The 22,499-nt window shown below is 40.3% G+C and overlaps 1 protein-coding gene across 1 annotated transcript in view; it reads right to left on the bottom strand.

Annotated features, from left to right (window-relative positions):
- Positions 1-7,324: 7,324 nt before the first annotated feature.
- Positions 7,325-22,499, bottom strand: part of ANK2 (ankyrin 2) — a 216,415-nt gene continuing 201,240 nt past the window's right edge. The window contains exons 44-50 of the mRNA XM_058666952.1: positions 20,062-20,350; positions 16,314-16,406; positions 15,725-15,808; positions 15,144-15,308; positions 14,099-14,281; positions 12,046-12,137; positions 7,325-9,622 (exon numbers count right to left, since the gene is read on the bottom strand). Coding sequence (XP_058522935.1) covers positions 9,439-9,622; positions 12,046-12,137; positions 14,099-14,281; positions 15,144-15,308; positions 15,725-15,808; positions 16,314-16,406; positions 20,062-20,350 — 1,090 coding nt within the window. The 3' untranslated portion in view covers positions 7,325-9,438. The remainder of the gene's footprint in view (positions 9,623-12,045; positions 12,138-14,098; positions 14,282-15,143; positions 15,309-15,724; positions 15,809-16,313; positions 16,407-20,061; positions 20,351-22,499) is intronic.

The following is a 22,499-nucleotide window of genomic DNA, read 5'->3' as shown; positions in this document are numbered from 1 at the left end:
GGTATAGTTTAGAAGGCATTTCCTATGAAGCACAAGTTTTGGGTAAAACCAATGCCACTGGCGAACTGTATCCTAACTGCATTCTCTGTAATTGTATTATGTAACAAATTCATCTTATATTTATTGTAACCTCCTATTCGTAATGAGCTGTTTTATATCTTGAAGTGGACCAATGATATGGTTGTAGGTATTTTTTTAAAACTGTGTGCCTAAGTAGATATGCTAGTATTTTATTTGTGTTTTTCCTTGTTTCCTTTGTGAACTTGGTTTCCGGTTTTTAAAAATTGTTATTATTTTGGAAAAATTTTTGGTTCTTTTCTCCAATTTGGGTACCAATATTATACTTGTTTTGATAAAAAAAAATACTAAATACTTTTCTTTTCTCTAGGGCTATAGTTGCTAAAATTATCTATGCATTAAAAGTATAGTAGAATTCATCTGTGACCAGATGTAAACCTGCTACTTTCATGTGGGCTCAAGTTGTTGGCCTCTTTCCTAATTTCTTTCATAATTATTATTAGACTTTTGGGGGGTAAATTTTAGCAATTTCCAGTTTTTTTCAAGATATTCTGTTTCATTCAAGCTTTCAACTTTAACTTATCTAAATTTAAGTAACATCTTTTTATTATTTCCTGATTTTCTTCCCCATGCTCTCTCTTTTTATGCAGTAGTTGTTTATTGATCTAATTACTTATTTGAAGGGAAGAGTGTCGGAGAGAGGGAGAGACTGTGAGAACTTCCCTCCACTTGAAGCCATAAGGCAGGAACTCCATTTGGGTCAATCCATTAGGGCCAGGGACTCAAGCACCTGGACCTCTTTTGCTTCCTCCCAGGCATATTAGCAGGAAGCTGGGTTGGAAGCAGAGCAGCCAGGATTTGAAGTGGCACTTCACTATTGGATGATGACATTCCTCGGATGGCTTAACATCATGTGCCACAATGCTATCCCCCTTCTCTTTTTGAACATTGCATATTTTTACTTTAGCTTTTTATTTTATTTTACTGTTTTATTTTATCTTTTACCTCTTGATTATGTTGGTGGTGATTATATTACTATTTTAAGAAAATAGTTTTTAGGTATATTCTGTATGTTTGTCTTTTCATACCATAATTCTTACAGTTTTACTTGTCTCCACATTTACCATATGTGACACACTCTCTCCCATTGGTTACAAGCTCCACACTTCTCCATGACCAGATGGTTCACAGATGGTTTCACTGTCTGGCCACTCCATTTCTTTTCTGTATGACCCTCATTTCAGGCTTGTAGTTTAACTTTGGGCTCCACTTTCAGCATAACCTATGGTTTTAAATTCATTTAATATGTATATTTTTAAAGTCAGACTGCATGAAGATTAAGAAATGATAATAAACTGAGAAAGCCTATGTAGAGAAAGAGAGTGGACGTAAGTAATCATAAAGATAGGCCAAATCTGCTTTTTTCCTGAGCTGTGTTTCCAGGCTGGAAAAGATACCCAGGAGAGAACATTACCAGAAAGCAGCTCTGGCAAGGCAAGATCACCGCATCCATGTGCAGTACTGCAACAGAACACCACACACAGGGAGCTTACACACAGCAGAAACTTGCTTCTCTCAGTTCTGGAGGCAAGAAAATCCAAGGTGAAGGTGCCAGTACCCAAGGGACTGGTGAGGGCCTGCCATTGAGTGCGTAGATGCTGCCCTTGTTGGATGCTTACCTGGTGGACGAGACTTGCTCGTTGCCCAGGGTCTGCAGATAAGGGCAATAACGGGACCACACCTCTAGAAAGAAGCAGAACACTCTGACACAGTAAGTCGTGGCTTGTGTGTAAATGTAGATAATTTTGGAGGTAGCAATAGGGAAGTCATTTGTGATGGTTAGTTTCAAGCACTGACTTGACTGGATCATGCTGTGCCCAGCTATTTGGCCCAACATTCTGGATTTGATTCGGGTGGTACTTTTGGATGAGATGAACACTTGAGCAAGTGAACTGAGTGGAGCTGATTGCTCTCCGTCATGTGGTTGGGTTCCACTGGTCCATGGGGGCTGGGCAGTAAGGAAGGTGTATCTCTCCCCACCTGTCTGCCTTTGAGAAGACGGTTACTTCTGCTTTCAAACTCAGACACAACTGCTCTCTTTGGGTTTTAAGACAGCCCCTGCCCTGAACCCTCAGCCTCAGCTAACTTGGCTCTCAGGATTGTCAGGTGGAGCCCTTGAGATTTAGCTTCCATAACTGTATGCATCAATTCTGTACTTTAAATCCCTTTCCATATCTGTACACATCCGATGGGTTTGGTTTCTCTGGAGAACTCTAACATAATATTGAAGAAGTGCTTGTCCAATGCCTTTCTCCTGTAACAGGCAAGTCATCTGGTGAATATAAAGCCTGGTAGGCTTAAGTTTCAAGATATTTTTTTCTTTGAACAACAGAACTTACAAAGTTACCAAATAGGCTTGTTTTCTTGCATAGAAGATATTTTCCAGAATAAAATTAATTTTTAAAAAATTTATTTATTTTTATTAGAAAGGCAGATATACAGAGAGGAGGAGAGACTGAGAGGAAGATCTTCTGTCCGATGATTCACTCCCCAAGTGACTGCAACAGCCAGAGCTGAGGCGATCCAAGGCTAGGAGCCAGGAGCCTCTTCCAGGTCTCCCACATGGGTGCAGGATCCCAAGGCCTTGGTCCATCCTCAACTGCTTTCCCAGGCCCCAGGCAGGGAGCTGGATGGGAAGAGGGGCTGCCGGGATTAGAACCAGTGCCCATATGGGATCCTGGTGTGTGTAAGGCGAGAACTTTAGCTGCTAGGCTATCGCGCTGGGCCCAAATTAATATTTGTTTATGAAAGTATTGGTTCAATATGTCTGTGCTACAAGATTAAGAACTCTCAAGTGGTAGGGTCAATGTCCTTCAAGTATGAAGAAAAGTTTGTGGTTGGAGTCATTTGTTTCAAGTTTTCATTTTATCATTTTCTAGCTGCCTGATCTTGATGCACCCCTTTGTCCTCCAGTTTCTTCATCTGTTTCTGCTTCGTAGGATTGTAATGAAGAAAATAAAAGTTGCTAGGACGCTTTGGAGGCTCCAAGAGTCAGAACTCTGTGTGGTCCACCCTGATGTCCTTGGCCCAAGTCTACCACAAGCACTCTCCCTGGCATATAGACAGCTTTATACGTATGGATTAGTGGGTGGGCAAAGACTGTTGTCCTGCAGGAACGCTGTTCTGCTCAGCTGTCCACTTGGCTTAATTCCCACCTTGTTAAACTTGCACATTTTTCTCTGTGTATTGAGGAAAGATCTTCAGAACTATGTATTTTCTCAAATCCCTTCCCAGGTTATGTGTTAAGAGTCTACCAAGGAAAAGTGTTCGCTCAATATTTGTAAGGAATATAATTATTTCCAAGGGACAGCTGAAGAGAGTCATGGGAAATTTGTAACAAGATCCAAGCTGTGGCTTTGCAGATACATTTGGCCGCTCTTCTGAGAAACATACATGATATGAAGCTGAGCCTTTCAGTGCAGCTGGGGTTTCAGATTGCTGCACCAAAGGATTTCTTCAAAGAAGAATTTTTCGGTCTTTTGGCCTTTTCCACATTTGTGTAAGTTTGTTATTCTCAAGGTTTAATGCCTTTTGACATAAAATGTACAGAAACCTTAATTTTTCTTGGACAAATCCCGATTGTTATGAGCAGAATTGTGTTGATCCAAACTTTATAGTCTGAATCTCTGACACTGATTACTCTAACATTTAGCCGTACAATCACATGCCACCTGTCGTGTGAGTCAACGGCAGACAATGCACACACAGATTACAATGGTGCTGACAAATTCCTCAAACGATATCAGAGCCATCATAATGTCATAATGCAATGTGTTACTCATGTTTTTGTGCTGATACTGATTTAGCACAAAAAGCCAGTCCTATCATCACATTAAAGCTTAGACTTCAAATTAATGAAACAACAAAAAAAACCAATTTCTATTGTTTAAGCCATAAACAATATAATACATGTATCCATAAACACCAACTGGAATGTTAGAATTACAGAGTCTCCAAATTGTCTCTTGCTCTTTTGGATGAGAGAGTGTGGATGAGGGGTGGTTCTCCAAAGAATCACACATTTATGGGTCAGTTGAAAACTTCACACAGGACTTCTGTTAGTGCCTTACCAGTGCCCGTGAATTCTGCACTGTCGCCTGGCTAAAGGCTGGGTTCTGATCAACCCGAGCAGAGGCTAGTACCATGTGTATTTCCTGCTGACAATGTGCTTCAGTTGTTTGTGTGTATCTACAGGCAGCCGCTATGTTTCCAGACTCCTGCAGTCAAATCTAAACCTAGCCACCTCTGCTAGAGTGGCTCTACTAGAGTTGCGCTTCTATGGAGCAGTCATTCAGAAGGGAATTCTGGGTGGCTTCATCCAATCTGGTAGTTTTTAGTGGGAAGAAAGAAGAAAACCCAAAATAGAATGTGGGGGAAGTTGGAAAAAGAACAGAAACAAGAATTGAATTATAAGGGTCAATTGAGAAAAACATCCTACAGAATGTTTTCTCAAAATAGGAAGCGAATCAAAGAGCAAATTGACAATGTCTCCATGATTCCCTAATGGGAAGTGGTTAACCATACCTGTATTTTCTAACCTGAATAGTAAGCTAATGTCTTTAATACCTATCCTCAGAGAGGTGAATATCAAGTTCATGGAAAATGTGAATTAACTCATGACTCTATTTTTCTAAAAATCTCTATTTTAAAAAAACCGTTTATTTATTTGATAGGTAGTGTGACCAAGAGGGGAGGGGAGATAAAGAGCAAGAGAGAGTGAAATTGAACCATCTACTGGTTTATTCCTGAAATGCTTGCAAAGGTTGGGGCTGGACCAGGATAAATTTAGGAGCCAGAAATTTCATCAAGATCTTGTATATGCATGGCAGAAATGCGAGTATTTGGGTCTTTCTTTATTCATTCATTGCCTACAAAGAGTGTTAGAAGCAGAGTAGCCAGGACTTCAATCAGCACTTTTATATGCTGGCTTAACCTAACTTGCTGCATGAAAAGGCCTGCCCCCATGAACTTGTAGTCCATCATATGAGTCCATAGTGGTGAATGTTAAGAACAAACTGGGTGTTGTAGTACTTCTGGATTAAGGGGATGACAAATGGGGCAGGGGAAACTGAATTTCTCTACATCTGTTGTGATGAGGCAAGCATTAGCATCTCTGTTTTTACTGATAAAGAATTTGTGTTCCAGTACGCACACTTTCCCAAAATTGCCCACTAGGTGTTGCTAGATGTGGATCAAATCCAGTCTGCCTTATTCTAAAATCACATATTTAACTATTCTGTCACATTATCTTGGAGAAAAGTTTTAAAAAGCACTTACCAAGTGATTGTTTTCGGTTGATTGACGAACTCTCTCTGGGTACCACATTTAACGGACAAACCCAGTGTACACATGTACCATTTTCTCTATACTGTGGAGTTAAAGCAAATGATGTGGCAGGAGTTTTCGCACCCAGCTTAGACTCTGTGTGGTTTGCCTACACCCCATAATGGAGTGCAAGGGTGCAAGTTCTAGCCACTTAATGTTTGACTCAACTGCCTGCTGGTGCTCCCTGAAGGAAACAGCTGTTGGCCCAAGTGCTTGAATGCCTGATGCCATTCCTGTAGCCTGCCTTCAGCCAGGTCCACCCCTGGTTGTTGCAGGATTTGGAGAATGAGCCAATGGATGGAAGTTCTCTGTCTCTCCCTCTCTGTCATTATTCCTTTCAAATAAATCTTTTGAAAAATCAAGGGGACAAATTTATTATTACCAGAAAATCTGAGTATAACCAAATAGGAGTACTTCAAAATGTGTGTGCAGGAGTTGGAAGTTCTCCTCCCCTGCCAGATATCTTGAAAGGCTCCAATCCTGCAATGGCATAAAATTGCATTATAAATTTCACAAGGTTGTTCATTCTGATTGTAATTCTAGTTTCAGTTAGATAAGAAAGTAAAGTCATACCTTGAATGAAAAAAAGAGAGTTTAGTTTTTCAGCAAGGTGGGGGGGAGTCACTGAAGACAAAACCTTTAAAAGAATTTTTCTTTATGGCAGAGTAAAATTAAACAGTTTATCATTTTTTCCATGAAAGGAAACCTCATACCTAGGTTGATTTGTATTAAAAATATGATTAGCTTCTCTTGTCCATTTTACTCATGTGCCACTAGCCCACATACAGACCCACTCTGCTGATGCAAAATTGAATGACTCCACAAGCAACCTAACTTCAGATTTAATTCAAGTCTATATCAAAGTGGTAAGACATAAGTTTCACCTTTTTCTGACTCATAAAGCTGTCTGTGAGTACACAGAGAGTGCATATAACCCACCCTCCATTAGGAAGCTCTATCTTCACCTCACTTTACAAAATATTTCCATCAAAGGACATGTGAATCACAGACGTTCATTTTTTAAAAATAGGCATGGCAAAGTGAATAACTAAACATGAGAAGACCATGCGCATTCAGATTCTTTTATCATTTTAATAAAATCCAAGGTATGGTAGGTCCAGACTTCCCAAGAACAGATAGCACAGCACATTATACAACCAGGTGGCAATTGGAGGGTCATACAGGCGCTCCTGCCTTGGAACAAAAGTTACTTTGCTTTCTTTGGGAAATTTCAAGCATCATTTAATACTTTAGCTTTAAAAGACCTTGCAAATTAATGATGCAGATGAATAAGACCATGTGGGCTTGATATATAAAACTAGATAATATCTAAATAAAATCTACTTGATTTCTAAACCATACATTTTTGCTTCCACCATTAAAAAAATGTAGCATTATTCAAAAAAACAAATCATACTTCAGACACAACTGATTTCTATTTTATAGCGCCTTGTCCTGTTTTTGTTTATAGTAATGTCTCCATTTAGTACCTCCTTCACAGGATGTCAGAGAGAAACTGAACTCCAGAGCTAAGCATGGGTTCCAAAGGTAGAAATGTTTCAGGTGATTCTGGTCTTAGGGACAAAACCAAGAATACAAAGCTACCCTACTCTCTTGCTATGCTATCAACACCAGGCTCCCTTTCCGCATCTCCCCCAAATTCCTATTAAACATTTCCTAGTGATCACAAAACTGCAAATAAACCTTCATTTCTTCCCCTTTTGTGTAATGTACAGTGGAAGTTCTTTGATGGCAAGGATAGAATCTATTCTAGTGTTTGATAGCACCGGGGACGCCACATATCCAGTTACTAAATAAAAACACTAAAAAGCAAGTTATATTTTTTGTTACTTTCAAGTCTGCAGTGTCTTACTGTCCTAAAATCGCACAGTTGTGATAGAAAAGAACAAAGCACTGCTGCCACATTTAACACTTGTACATTTTATTGAATTAAATCAGCCATTGTACACGTTGCAGCTATGTATTGTTAGTGTTGTAGTTTTTCCATTAACTAATACATGCCCTCATAGATATATTCAATTAGTGTTATCACCATGGGAACAAGATGCTGATTCGTCAACTGAAAAATTCACTTCTTCTCACAGTATTCAAGTTTTTTTTTTGATAACACAGCAAAAAGAAATCAAAATCGAAAAGGTGACTAACCATTATGTTGTTACACAGACATCATCTGCACTGCAAACAGCACAACAGAAATGCTTTTCTTGAGCTCCAGTGAAAGTTTGACAAGAAGGCCCTGGTGTGTCTCAAAAAGTTTCACCCTGGGCCTCTTTCATCTTGGCTGCCAAAGAATGCTTTATTTCCTACCCAACTGCCAAAAAGCACTAGCATTTGAGACTTAGGAGATTTGGTTTATGGGAAACCTCCCTCTTAGGAAATTTTCTCTCTTGGCAATGTTATTTTAAATGATGAAGTGCCATTGTTTGCCACATTTGTTTTTGACATTTGGAGCGATGAGTCATTTTTGCACAACAGGAAAAGACCAGACAGAATTGGAAAATGTTCAATTCCTGGAAGGTTGATTCTTTTTTTCTTTTTTAAAGTTTCATCTTCTTTGAATATACTTTCTTTAACAGATAACTGATTGAAAATGTATGCCATTTCTGAATATATTTGTGAATATATATGTGTGTATATATATATATGTATGTTAAAATGCTACACAGCCTCAACCACTAGAAGGATATGGACTAGGACATTGGGGTCACTAGGATTGTTATAGTCCCTTTCTTAAAACAAACAAACACAAAAGTGCATGAATGCACTTCAGAATTTCCAAGGGAGTATGGATTTAAAAAAAATAAATCCCAAATTTTAACCAAAACCAAATTCTCAAAGATTTCTCAATCTCATCGACAAGCTGAAAAACAGATCTAGCTGGACAGTGAAGTGTTCACTCAGGGTAAAAAGAATGAAAACTATGAACGTGATTAGATGAGCGTTTGGACCATGGATTTGATTTTTGAATGCCACATGCAGGTAGTAGAGAAGATATAAACCTGGAAAAAAGAAAAAAGAAACCACTCCAACATGGTGAAGGGCTTTAACCTTTTGAGTAGTGGGCAAGTCTTGTTTCCAATGAATTATCTACAGTGCAGTGGCCAGAAGAGAATGCCACTAGTAAGACAGCATGGTTTGCTAAAGCAGCAATGGAAACTGGAAAACTACAGTAGTTATAGCTTGTAAAATACCCTGCCAATGTGTCCAAGATTTAAGAGACCTGAAGATGCTAGGAAGCCACAGCATGTAGTTGCCAGCTCCTGGATACATCATTGCTTCACTCCTGCTCCCTTCCTCCCCTCCCTGTGAGTGGCTGTTGGAGAATCACACATCATGTCTGGCCAGCACCAGCACAAACTTCTCCATGAAGACGGTTCTTCAAGGCTATTAACCCATCTTTAACTGGGAGCAATGGTTACTCTGGAAGTTCTAAGGTCACAACGGGTCTGAAGTGCTTCTTGCGTAGTAGGACAGCATTGTCATTCGATTGTGTTAGCAATATCTTATTAACCATTGTTCATCAATTTCTAGGGGCCTTTTATTCCATGATGCCCGATGTAGTCATGATAGGCAGTGGTTTTAACTTTAATATGTTGTTCATCTGAGCATTTCAGCTATATACATTGTACATGGAAATCCCTCTGCAGGGTTCCTATAAATTGTCACTTGAAGAGGTCTGCAGGTGAAGTTCTTCCGATCAATGGATTTTCATGGAGCTTGCGCAGAAGCAAAGAACATTGGAGGTGGCCGATCCCCAGGTTAGTACAGATATAACTAAGTAGTGGATACAGCATCCAAAATGAAGGATGCTATCTTTGGTCACAAATTAGCTTTTCATTAAAGAGGATGGGGGTGGGGTAGGGAAGAAATGAAAATAGAATGCAGTATATTTGCTAACAGTGGAAATGCCAGGATATCCCAGTAGGTTAGGTCAGTTACATCACTCCCGTGCAGAAATGGGAAATTGCATATTGAGTGAACACAAGGTTTCTGGTGGGAGAATTGGTTAGCTCCTCATTTGGCCTCTTGCTTCAAGTCCTCCTTGCAGAAGTGCCGGAGAAGTTGCTGGAGATCGTGCTGGAGGTCGTCCTGGTCTAGTGCTTCTGGCACATCCTCCAGGTGCTCCAAGTCAATGTGTTTTCCATGCTGGTCCTTCACCACAGCCCTCTTCTGTGTTCTGGCTTTACTCAGCGTTGTCCTATGGGGTAGGGGCATGAGGAAGCAGACAAGAGCAAATTACACTCTTCCTCTATATAACCTGCATACACCCAGTGATGAGGTTCACAGCTACAGTACTCATGGCCTCACCTATAGATATTTCTATATTAAGTGATTAGTAAAACATCAACAGAAACTTTGTCAGCTCTCTGAAGTGATTCATGTTAGAAATCATGTTTTAGAGCAGGGAGTACTTTTTAAATCCTTAAAAACACTTTACATAGATGAACTGGTGTTTTAAAATAGTTCCCTCAAAAAGTAATCATAGAATCACACTTGGATTCAGGGCACTGATTTCAAAGAGTTCCATTTTCCTATATCCCCACCTGCTGATGACAACATTATAATTTGGTCATTCAGTTCTGCTCACTATCTACTTGAAGATATAATTCTTCATCCCACAAATATCTGGGGAATGTGTTTTACTCTTCTAACAAATCAGGACACCAAATATTAAGGAAACCAAGTCATACACCAAATACGAAAATATAACAGAGTTAGAATGCAGTGCAAACAAGAGCCAGAACAAACACAAGCCCCAAGCAATTACTGCTTTCCCAGGCATCTTCACCTAAAACCACTATGGGAAAAGAATCAGTTTTGGTGACTTGATTCAGAAATTTTCCTTGCTGATTCCTTGTGTTTAAAAGCTGGGAGTCTATGTTTGGTATGCGCTTGCAATGGCGGAATCTCAACTGAACTTGAGCTGTGGTTATGCAACAAGGTGGAGGAATCCACCATGGTGGCAGGGTTTGGGGAGGGGTGGGGAGAACCCAAGTACCTATGAAACTGTGTCACATAATACAATGTAATTAATGAATTAAAAATAATAAATAATAAAAAAAGCTGGGAGTTCCGTCCACTTTCAAACAACCCATTTCAGTTAAAATACTTCATTTTCCCTTGGTCATATTTGCTTCCTTCTTTTTGTTAATGCTGCCTCATTTACCTGATATTATTTAAATTATTGTGTATCTGAAAGGAAACTTAAATGGGTTCTCTTGATGAAAGGTTGAAAATGTTCCCAATGGTGGAAATCACATTGTGTTTTCCTAATTATTCAGCATGCATTTGTTTTTTTCTCTATACACAGGCTAACATTTGACTATTTCCACCCAAGAACTAATCAAATCTTTCCAACTATTGGTGTCATAGGAGAAATTTCCATCAGAGGACATTCCTTAGTATTTTATATAGGCAAACAGATGAGTGTGTTTATGAATATGTACATACATGTGATTAAAATATCCTTACCCACATACAAGATACAAATATTATACATTACAAATAGAGTTCCATAACTAACTGCTGGAACTCAATCATGTTGTTCATATCCTTGGCTTTTAATTCCCCAACTGTATTTGAGAAACTTCAGATTAATTGGTCTCCAGATCTATTCTAGTTTAAAGATTATATGATGGAGGACATGCAGAGCTTCTATGCTTTTGTCTGAATAACAAGAGTTCAGAGTACAGAAATCATTATCTTCAATTCATGTGGCATTTTTAAAGTTCAGAGAGAAAAATTACACTCTTTTGAAATCCTAGCTCCTGCAGATTTTTAACATTTGATTGGAGGGTGGAACTTTGAGAAAACCTTTAATTTTGCTGTTCTAATTATTATGTTCCTAGGGTTTAAAATAGATTTGTAGAGTACTATAAATGACAATCTTTCTTTCCCTTTCAATGAAATGAAAAGCACAATAGTAACCTGGATTTCCATTGTGTCTTTTGACTGAGAAGCTGAGAATACTTTATTAGTCCTATTGCTTACACAGTGCTGCCAGGGAACCAAAGAGAAGTAGGAACAGACAATGAGACAGAGTTAATGTACCAAATCCATGATGGCCATGAACCAAATCAGAGCATTCACATCACCCCCATTCTCTACTCTTAAAAATGTCCTGCTCATTGCTTTCACAATACTTTCTTAACACTCACGCAGACTTCACACGCATGCAGAATTATGAAACCACTTGTTAAAAGAAGCAAGTATTTATCATTCAAAGTAGTGATCTCTTAAGACTGAGTTGAATGTAGCTGCTTACAAAATCAGCTAATAAGGATTAGATCAGATTCTTTGCCCTATACTTCCCAAATCAGTCAATACGATGGACCATCCATGATGGATGATTTCAACTACACTGGTGATTTGCTAAAGTCCAGGCAGTCAGGCTATGCAAGCATGTGTCCGAGTTTCACTGTGTCTTATTGTTGTGTTACAGCATCAGAACAACGCTCAAGATACAACATGGTGCCGGATCTGTCAACTAACCAAAGCCTTACAAGAAAGAACTGCCACTTCTTGAGGGGTCCCAGGGAAAGCAGATAGACAACACTTTTCTTAAATTTGGAGAAATTTTCAGTGTTAGTTGCCAAAGCATCACCCCATGCTAACCCAAACCTTTTAATGACTGATCCATCCTCTTTCAGGATTTCATTCTCTACTAAACTGGGAAAGTGGACTTTCATTGTGCTACCTGCATAACTCAAAGCCTGAGTAAGAAGGAAAGAAAACAAGAAAAAACTCATCATAAATAGCAGACTCGAAAACATACTGTTATTTACTCATTCATAGTCACTAGGAAAACATGTATCTGAAAAGATAAATAAAAGTTGAATAGAGAATCTGAGAATTGAGTTCTATTGAATACATCCCTTAACATTTCTATAATTTGTAAAGATTTGCTAAAAGTCTTTAAAAAGCTTGAATTAATATTCGCACCATTTGACTTAACTTATTCTTTCCTCACATCACTATTTTTTTCTTACAGTGAAGGTTCTAATGACAAATACAAGGATCAGAGGCAAAACAAACAAACAAATAAACAAAGTCCCAGTGTAAAATTCAGGTATTTCACCTTTTGAAATCCAAGATTGCAAATTATCAAAATGTGAAGAACTAAAAGCAATTAAAGTTTGCTTTTAACATCCCAAGCATTCATATATGTTATATTGATTGTGCATCATGGAACACACACATAGCATTTGGTCTCACAAGTTTCCAACTGTAAACATACTTTGTAGATGCTTGTTACATGAGCTTGTGATTAATTAATCAAAGCACCAGGGGTCCGATGGGTTTCAGAGACCACAAAGAAAGTATAAGCAGTTTCCTATACTTAAATCCTTTTTATATCAACAGTAAAACCTGTGAATATTTACTGTAAATAGTGTGGAAAAACTTTCTATCATAATAGTTCTATGCTAGTTTTATGTCAAATTTTACTACTAAACTTGCTTGCTACTAACTTATGAAATCTGGGTTTTTAAAATGTTTTCATTTTGGTATTTCATTAAGAGTGTGAATCTGTCTTGGTGGATTTATTTCTTAATTATTAGCAACCAGGACTTAAATAATTACAAATGATTTTTCCTATGTCTGAATATGAAACACATTTGAGGTTTCTGTATTGCTTAGCATTGACAATATCTGAAGATGTTAGTCAGCAAAGCTACTCTGTAGCTTTACTTCCTTGCCTTATTCATTTGGAGTGTTTCAATTCATTAAAAGAAACTTATTTTCCTTTTAGTTGAAAAGTCGGGGGAGAGAGCAAGAGTGAGACAGAAAGAAGAAAAGCAAGAAGGAAGAAGATAGAGAGAGGAAAAAAGAGAGGCAGAGAGGACAAAGCTTGGGTCCTGCACTCAATCTGGGTCTCCCATGGTAGATGCCCAACTACTTGAGCCGTGACCCTAACCTGCTTCATTCCAAGGTGAACATGAGCAAACAGATGGAGTTGAAAATACAGTCAGAACTTAAATAAGGCATTTTGAGAAAGGCTCAAGCATTCCAAGTGGCAACTATGTCATCTGTCTGCCAAGTCTGTAACTTTAAAACCGAATGAATGACAATGTTTCAGACCCAGAGATTCTGAGTGTGCTGCAGCAGAAATGAGTCACTGCCAGCAGGAATTAAAAGAACTCTTTCTTTAAAGACTATTTGAAAGACAGGGTGACACAGGTCTTTTTCCTGCTCCTTTACTGTTGACATGATCACAGTGGCCTGGCCTGGTCCAGGACTGAAGCTAGGAATCTGGAATTCCATCTGGGTCTCCCATGTGAGTGAAACGAGCACAGCACTTGAGGAGCCATCTGCTGCTGCTTTCTGAGTACATTAACAGGAAGCTGGATTGGAATGAGAGCTGCCAGGACGTAAATCAGCACTCTGATATTGGATGTAGGGTATTGCAGGGAGCACTTTTACTCATTTTGGTACAACCTTGGTCCCTTTAAAAGTTCTTCAGGGGACATCAGGATCAGTGCAATTTGAATAAATTATACCTCATTATGCAAGTTATTCAGACAGGAGTTTTGTTCCCTTGAATTAACTTTGTACTCTTTCATGAATTTATATATGGAATGGCAAAATGACCAAATAAGTTTTTTTTCTTTTTCAAACACAAAGCAAACATGAAATGAATGCACAGAGAAAAAACAAAATACTGATGCTTCTATACCTCTTCAAAGTCATCTTTGGCTGAAGGAAGATCAGTGACTAAATTAGAATCCCCAAGATGTTTCTCCATTCTCTCTCCATGCACCATAGTTGTTTTAACAACTTTGCTGACTCTACGGCCTTCCACTGGTTCAACCTCAAATTGGGAGGTACTGGACAAAATGCTGGGTTCAGACAAAGTGACCTAATGAATGAAGGACAGACAATGCAGTTTCTGGATGCCAACAGGTAACAAGTAATGGATTTTTCCATGCTAAGAACAAAACTACAACACTCTATACCTGCCTTCTAGAAAATAGTATTTTGGGAAACACAAGAAGAATGAAAAAAATAATAATAAAGACATAATTAGTTGGCAGTGTCTGTTTAACGGCTGTATCTCCTCAGTATGATCAGATGGAATGCCAGCACCGGGGTAGGTTAGCCTCTTCCGCCACTACACCAACACCAGGAATTCTTTTTTTTTTTTTAAGAGAGAGAGAGTGGGGAAGGAGAGGGCATGGAATCTTACTTTTGCTGGTTCGTTCTCTAATGGTCCAATCGTTGCAATGGCCTAGCTGTGCCAGGCTGGAGACAGGAGCCTGGAATTCCAGACAGGACTCCCATGTGGGTAAGTAGGGACTCAAGCACTTGGGCCATCCTCTGCTGTCTTTTCGGGCACATTAGCAGGGAGCTAGATTTGGAGTGAAGCAGCTGGGACTTCAGCTCATATGAGATATCAATATAACTGGCAGCAAGAAATGGATTTTTTTCTTGTAAAATTTAACTTTTGGATTTCTTCTATGATTAACTATGAATGAAGTAGAAAATTAAAAATAAAATGGATCCAAGACAGTGATGGCTATAAAACCCCCTGAAATGATATTGAAATGATACAAAATCACACAGGAAAATAAAAACAAAACAAGAAACAAATGTGCAACCACAAGCAGATGGCTATTTAAAAGTGAAAGTGAGGCCACCATGATTCAACACTCTCTCTTGTCCTGGCTCAGCTCTATTTTGTACCCCTGAAAAAGAAGAGAGTTGGGATCAGGTCCTCCCACCTCTGACTGTTGGATATCACTCTTCAGGATGACCCGCTTTATAACTTTGGAGTAGGCGTCCTCCTCGGTGATGTCGACAGGCTCCTGTGGCACTCCCTGCACTGTGATTTCTTCTTTCTCTGTGCCATCAGAGGACACATACCGCCGGATGATTTTCCTAGTCACCTGAAAAATATTTCCTTCATGCATCCTTGTTTTAAAATTATATATTTGAAATGCAGAGTGACAGACAGAAAAAGATAAAGAGATTATTCACCCACTACTTCACTCCCTAAATGGCCACAACAAATAGGGTTAGGCCAAGATGAAGTCAGAAGTTAGGAATTCCATTCAGGTCTCCCACATGGGCAGCAGGGACCCAAGTACTTGAACCATCTCAGTATGTCACCACATCCGTTAGCAGGGAGCTAGATAAAAAACAGAGCAGCCAGGATGTGAAATGGTGCTCATATGAGATGCTGGCATTGGTTTAACCCACTGTGCCAAAACACTAGTTCCAGTCTTTATGAATCTATATTTGAGTTACAGTGCCTCGACAATGATCAGCTTCGCATACGATAGTGGGATGCATTAGTCAATACCTTCTTCACCACAGTGTGTCCATGCTCATCAATGTATTCTTCTTCAGTGACGGTTTCTGGGGGGAGGTCAGGCATGTCATCTCCCTAAATGGTAGAGAGAATAGGGTCACTTCAGGTATTTAGCACAGGTTCTGAATAACTACACCCTCCTGCTTGTGATGTAGGGAATGCTAAAACATCAAAGTGATGTTGAAAGGCATGGTGGAAATGTAAAATCCGGTCAAGTAGTTGGTTAAGGAAACAAAACAAAAAGATAAAAGCAGGTAGGTTATTACATGCTTAGGAGAAACTGACCACAGTTAGGCCAAAGTTCAAACAAACACACAACAGCCAACAAGCAAGAGGTGATGTAGGTGGAACTGAAGGAACCACATGTTGCTCTTGCTTGTTCACTCTTGTGCAGGTCAGTCTGCAGATGTCATTTCTATTGCACGCTTTCCAAGGAGAGTTTGAGAGCGTTAAGAGATCTGCTTGCCAATGCCCATGCACTACCTACGCAGCATGCCAAGCCTCACTGCTCCAGCCGGGTCACTCTGTAAGGGAGCAGGACAGCCCTGGCTTGGGCGTGCAGTCATCCAGCAGCTGGTACCTGAATAATCACTCGCCGACGGACAACCCTGGTGGTTATTGTCGCCTCCTCGTCTGAGCTGACCTCCAGCTCCCCTAATTCCTCTGTTAGCTCCTGAGGGAAGCATGGAAGTGCCGACTTGTTTAGCACACTAAGGAGTGGCTTTCTTACTGGTTTCTGCTAAGACTCACCACAAATCCTAAAAGCTTTATTCCTGAAGGCTTTGGCTTGGTATCAGCAGGAGTAAAAACAAGTGTGGGTCTGTCCTCCAGAAAGTCAACCAGGTTTCTAAGCATGGTGGGAAAAACTTTGTGTCCAGGAACTCAGCTACCTCCCCCTGTGACTTGTTTCTGCATATCAACACAGAGCCTAGTGGCTAAATGAATATGTTGGGCCATGGACACTGGAATTCTTAACCTGCAGGTATGGGAACAGCTCTTGTTTGCAGCAAAACGTCCTGTCAGGAACAAAAATTACCTGTAGCTGTTTTCAGTGACATTTCCCTTGCAAAAAAGAAAAAAAAGAAAGTGAGCTATGCATAATAGCATAATAGTAAGTAGGCCTTTTTGCAGAGAAGCTGGGATGGAATTAGGTTTCATAATAAATAGGGTCCCTAGCCACACAAAGGTTATTATATCATTTTTTATGAGAAGTTGAATCTTGGGAGTCACAAACCGAATCAATCTTTCCTAATAGAATCTAATGTTTTAGATGTTTCACTCTCACTGGTGAGCATGAGACCAGGAGTGGGGGCGGGCCTCACCAGATTGGTAGTGGCACCCACCAGCATGAATGTGGGCTGGATATTGGCATTGGTTGGGTTGACCTAGGCTTCAGGGTCCAATGACCTGTATGAGCGCTGAATGAGATGTTGGACAGACTTGACCAGTCCACTGCACATACTGGTAAGCACAGGAACCAGGGCTGGGGGTGGGCCTTGTGGGGGTCATTGGGGGTCTCTCTGACTAGGCAGTAGTTTTCTCTGGTGAACATGAGTTCCAAGAGTTGGTCTGCAGCACAGCATCTGTTGGTTTATGTAAGAGATAGGGATGGAGACAGAATTGACCCAGCAGTTGCAACTACCATTGTATGTGTAGGCTGAAGTGTTGATGGCTGGAGCTGGACTCCATACTGACAAGCACACACTAGAGTCAGATCTGGGATCACTTCAGATGAGGTTTCTTTCAGGAATCTCCCAGCTGTACTGTTCCAACTGTGTGGAGAACCACAGGAGTTGTGGTCTGACTATGGAATGCATGTGTCAGAATCAGGCCTCCTCAGTGGTTTGAACAGAGCAATAGATGGCATGCCCAGATGCACATGGAGGAAATGGCAGTCCACCAGTGCCTGCAGAGGATATCTGGTACCATAGCAGAGGATGGAGGGCAGAATACAACCATTCGCAGCAAATATCTGGGCAAATGGAGACTCTAGGGTGGACTAAGTCAGTCAATGGACCTTGGAAGGATTTCCTCATCCTTGAATTAGTGAGACTGAAAGCATTCCAAAACTATTCAAACCAACTGAGCAGAACCCACAGAGCATGCTCACATCAGGGACCCTGGGTGGCTGTTCCCCATCCCCAGGCACTGAGGTGGTAGCGATGCTGGGTGTGGCTTCTCCCACATCTCTCCCCTTCCCGCAGATGCAGGAAGAAAAAAAATGTTGGAAACAATGGTCTCACCCATTTCCCCCTAATCCTTGACCTGTCGCACCCTAATAAACTACATAAACCTCATCAAAAACAAAATTAGAAAAGGAGAAAACTAAACTTGCTTAACATATTTCAAAATATCCTGATTATTTGCCTACATTTCTATTTGCTAAAGCAAAAAGTAAATTCTAAAACATTGTATTTAAAAAAATTTTTTTTAAAGATTTATTTTATTTTTATTACAAAGTCAGATATACTGAGAGGAGGAGAGATAGAGAGGAGGTGGAGCTGCCGGGATTAGAACCAGCGGCCATATGGGATCAAGGTGAGGACTTTAGCCACTAGGCCACGCTGCCGAGCCCTAAAACATTGTATTTTAAAGATACTTGGGAAGTTGCTGCTTTCAAATATGACTGGTGGGTCTAGTGTGCTAGTGCAGGCTGCAGGTTAAACTGACCCTTGCAATGCCGCCAATGTATGTTGCAGCTCAGATTGAGTCCTGGCTACTCTGTTTCTGATCCGCCTACCCACAATTGCACCTGGGAAGGCAGCAGATGACAGCTCACATACTTGGGCCACTGCCACTTTGTGGGAAACAAGCATGGCACTCCTGGCTCCTGGATTTGGCGTGGCACAGACAACCTGTCAAATAAGCCAGCAGATAAAATATCTCTTTCTCTGCCTTTACTTCTGTCACTCTGCCTCTCAAAATAAATAATAAACAAGGTGAGAAAAATATGAATATGAGAAATGAGAAAAAGAAATATGATAAGCAAGAAAAGTGATTGAAGCTGGATCCCTCAATTTGGATCATGAGAGTTTCAATGTTAACAGAAAGCTTAGGAGAGACAACTGAATGTTAACCATAAATAGGCAGAACACGCTACTGTATAAAATATGTGCACACAGAATGATCAAAATTAATTTAAATGCATAGAGGAGATTAAACATATCTCAGTAACTCTTTCTTAAGCAATTGATTCTTGAGTTGATTTGGAAACTTAAGCTAAGATCACATATATAAAACATTCTTATTAATATCTATTTAGGCTCAAGACCTGAGGGAAAAAGAATTCAAAGTGTGCAAAGGCACACTTGGACTACCAGCTCACTCCTGGAGTGAGTGCATTATTTAAAATAAATGCTCCAGTAGGGAAAGTTTTCATCTACCTGAATCTTTCATACTCTCTCCTGTGATTTTAACTAAATATAGACAGCAACTCTCACCCTCAGAGTGAATAAAAACAAATACAGCTAGAAACCCAAAGACATAGTGTACCACTTTCATTCCCTGAGATTAATTTTGTCATATAACTCATATTTACCACTAAGCTGTACATCAATACTTTAAAAAAAAATTGAAGCAGAAAATGTCCCTGAACACCATTCCATTTCAAAAGAGAGTGGTCTCTGACTGAGCTTACATTAAATGTCATTCAAATAGGTTCTCCTATTTTTATGGTAAGAATTCCCCAGGAAGTCAGTTATAAATATGGCTGCCCTTATTTTCAGGAAGCCAGTTACAAATATGGGGTACTTTCTGAAACATCTGAGGCAGGACCAAGCTGCACATGAATTCTGAGGTGTGTGACCTATGTAGACCACATCTGCAGAGTACATGGCTTCAATAAGTTCTGTGAGAGTGTCCTACCCACACTTTCCAACTTTAACTTTGACTTCATTATTTTTCTATGCTATTCCTAAAGTAAATCTAATTTAGACATTATCCTCTCCCTGAAAAGAAAAGTTTATGCTGGGAACCAAATACCAGCTGACAACCACAGTTGGTTTCCTGGTAGTACTAAGAGAAGTTGTACAAGACTAGACTGGCCCAGTCAGCTACCTTATGTCACCCTTGTGCTATTTTTTCTTAGCAAAAATGTTCCCAATTGGAATTTGTGGTTCAATTGGTAGCACCAGAACTGCTTTTCATTTTATCTAGATTCATCAGTTTTCAGAATTCAAAAGGGATTGAAGCTGTCCCGTGGCTGATGTTCATGGATTTGGGCAACCATTTTATTTTAAAGGGAAAAGGGTTCAACTATTTGAGACATGGAATGGGGAAAAGGGTGTGTGTCAGGTAGGCAAGGCAACAGAGAGGAAGGGCAGCCATACCTTTTGAAAGGTGTCTGCATCAAGTGTCCCCACTGTCTGTGGCTGCTCATCAACTGACTCCAGGATCACCAGGCTGTTCTTGCGTGGAGAGCTCTTCCCGCTGGGCTGTGGTGGTTCGTCAGGTTCTTGTACAATGGGTGAGCCTCCCTGCTCACTGGGCGTTGGCGTCTGGAGGTATGGTCTATCATCCTCCGCTGGGGTACCAATTTCCTCTGGAGTCTTCCCGGGAGAGCTAAGGATGGCTGCAGCTGGTTGAGACTCAGACACTTCTGTTCCCGGGGTGGTCACACTGTAATGAAACAGCCAGAGTGTCCCTCAGGGGAGCTTGCCTTGCTCCCACTGCTCCAGCAAGGGAACTGGAAGGGGAGATGGAGCTTGTCTTCATAGACCATGAGTTTGTATGAGTTTGGCCAAGACAAATAGTGTTCAAAGATGGAGTACAGAGTCATAGCTCATGAATATAGCTTTGATAAAGTGATACAGTCTAACAACAGCAATGATCATAGGGGTTGGTGGTTGTAGCTCCGTGAGTTGAACCACCACCTGACAAGCCTGCACCCTTTCTGAGCGCCAGTTATCTTCCTGGCTGCCCTGCTTCCCCTCCAACTCCAAGATAATGTGGTCTGAGAAAGCAAGGCTGGAGTGTTTTCATCCCTACCACCCATGTGGAAGACCTGGATGGAGTTCCTGGAACCTGGCTACAGCCTGGCCCAGCCCTGGTTGTTACAGTCATTTGTGAAGTAAACCAGCAATGAAAGATTTCTCTCCCTCTCTGTCACTCTGCCTTTCAAATAAATAAACATACCTTTTATTAATGATCCTTAAAGTTTTCCTATACAATGTATTGTTGAGGACTTAAGGAGTCTTACCTAACAAGGTTTGGTAGAGAATAGTGCTTTAGAGGCAAGAACTGGAATTCTTGAAGCAGAATTAAGTATGTCCTCATGTTTATGTAGTTTTTGTCATTGTAAATATACAGAGATTCTGATTGTGCTCCTAATAGCTTGTTATTTAACAGAGCGCTGTGTTAACCCTGAAACTTTCTCTACTGACTGGTTGCACTCCAATGCAACTAGTCACAACTTTCCAAAATAAGAAAATTCTTTGCTTTTTTGCTCCTGTCTTCGGATTTAGTTTAATTATCTATCACTTCCCTGATCTTCAATGCTCAAAGAGTCTCTCTGATATCCTCCTCTTCTTTCCACCTATTTCTATGCTGCTCTCATTTCTTTGTCCTCTACAGAGATGGGGGAGGGGTGGAGAGAGAGAGGTATCTTTTTCCATTCACTGATTCATGCCCCCAAAACCCATGAGAGCTGATGCGGAGCCAGATCAAGGCTTAGACCCAGTAACTCCCTCCTGATCTCCCATTTGGCAGGCAGAGACCCAACGCTAACCATCAGTTGACGGAGGACAGAGCAGGTCGATCAGCCACCTCAGCTATGTGTTGGCAATGTAAGTGCTGGGCAAATGGAGACTCTATGATGGACTGTGTCAATCAGTGGATTCTCCAGAGACCGCATTGTGCTTGGAGTGGTGAGAGTGGCAGCAATTCAGATCTGCTGAAATGTCAAAACCACTCTACCAGCTCTACCTTCAGACCAGAGATGGTCTCCCCAAGGAACTAATGAACTTATCTGGACAATATGATGCTGGACTTTATGCCTGATAGATGCTTCCAATGAAAGAATCTCAGCTGAATTTGAACTGTGGTAATGCAACAGGGTGGAGGAGTCCACCATGGGGGGGGCTGGGGAGTTTGGGGAGGGGTGGGGGGAATCCCACTGCCTATTAAACTGTGTCACATAATGCAATGTAACCAACAAAAAAAGATTAAAAAAATTAGTCATAATTTGTTGCTTTATAGGGTGATTGTCTTCAAGAATCTGGATCAGAAGCAGAGAAGAAGGGGCCGAGAAGCCAAGCCTTGAACTAGGCACTCCGATGGCACATAAATTTCATAGGTGGTGCCTTCATTGCTACATCTTGTTTCACTAATTGATATCTTATTCCGTGTGAATCATTTGTATGGTACTTATATTTTTAATGATTAGTCACTTTGGAGCTTTGCTGTTATACAAGAGGATTTCAAAAGTTTTCCAAAAAACTGGAATTAAAGACACATTTGTTTTAAAGTACAAAACAATTTTGAAAGCAATGCATATTTTTTCTGATAATTAAATATTAATGATCTTTTTGAAGACCTTTTGTACACCATGAACATCCACAAGGTACAATCCAGGTCACTGTTCGTGCTCCAAATCAGTCCTGGTACAAAGGACATTACACGGAAAATGAGGCACATCTAACACACAGGGAATAATTGTAATGAAAGCAATGCTTTCACCGACAACCCGCTGAAATGACAAAAGACTATATAATTATAATAATCTGCAGATTCAGAAGTGGGGACTCAAGCACTTAGGGATTTTAGTCTG

This window comes from Ochotona princeps, chromosome 7 (assembly GCF_030435755.1).
Source record: "Ochotona princeps isolate mOchPri1 chromosome 7, mOchPri1.hap1, whole genome shotgun sequence".
NCBI classification, from domain to species: Eukaryota; Metazoa; Chordata; class Mammalia; order Lagomorpha; family Ochotonidae; genus Ochotona; species Ochotona princeps.
Note: the sequence above shows the minus strand (reverse complement) of the source record. Positions and strands in the feature narration are given on the sequence as shown.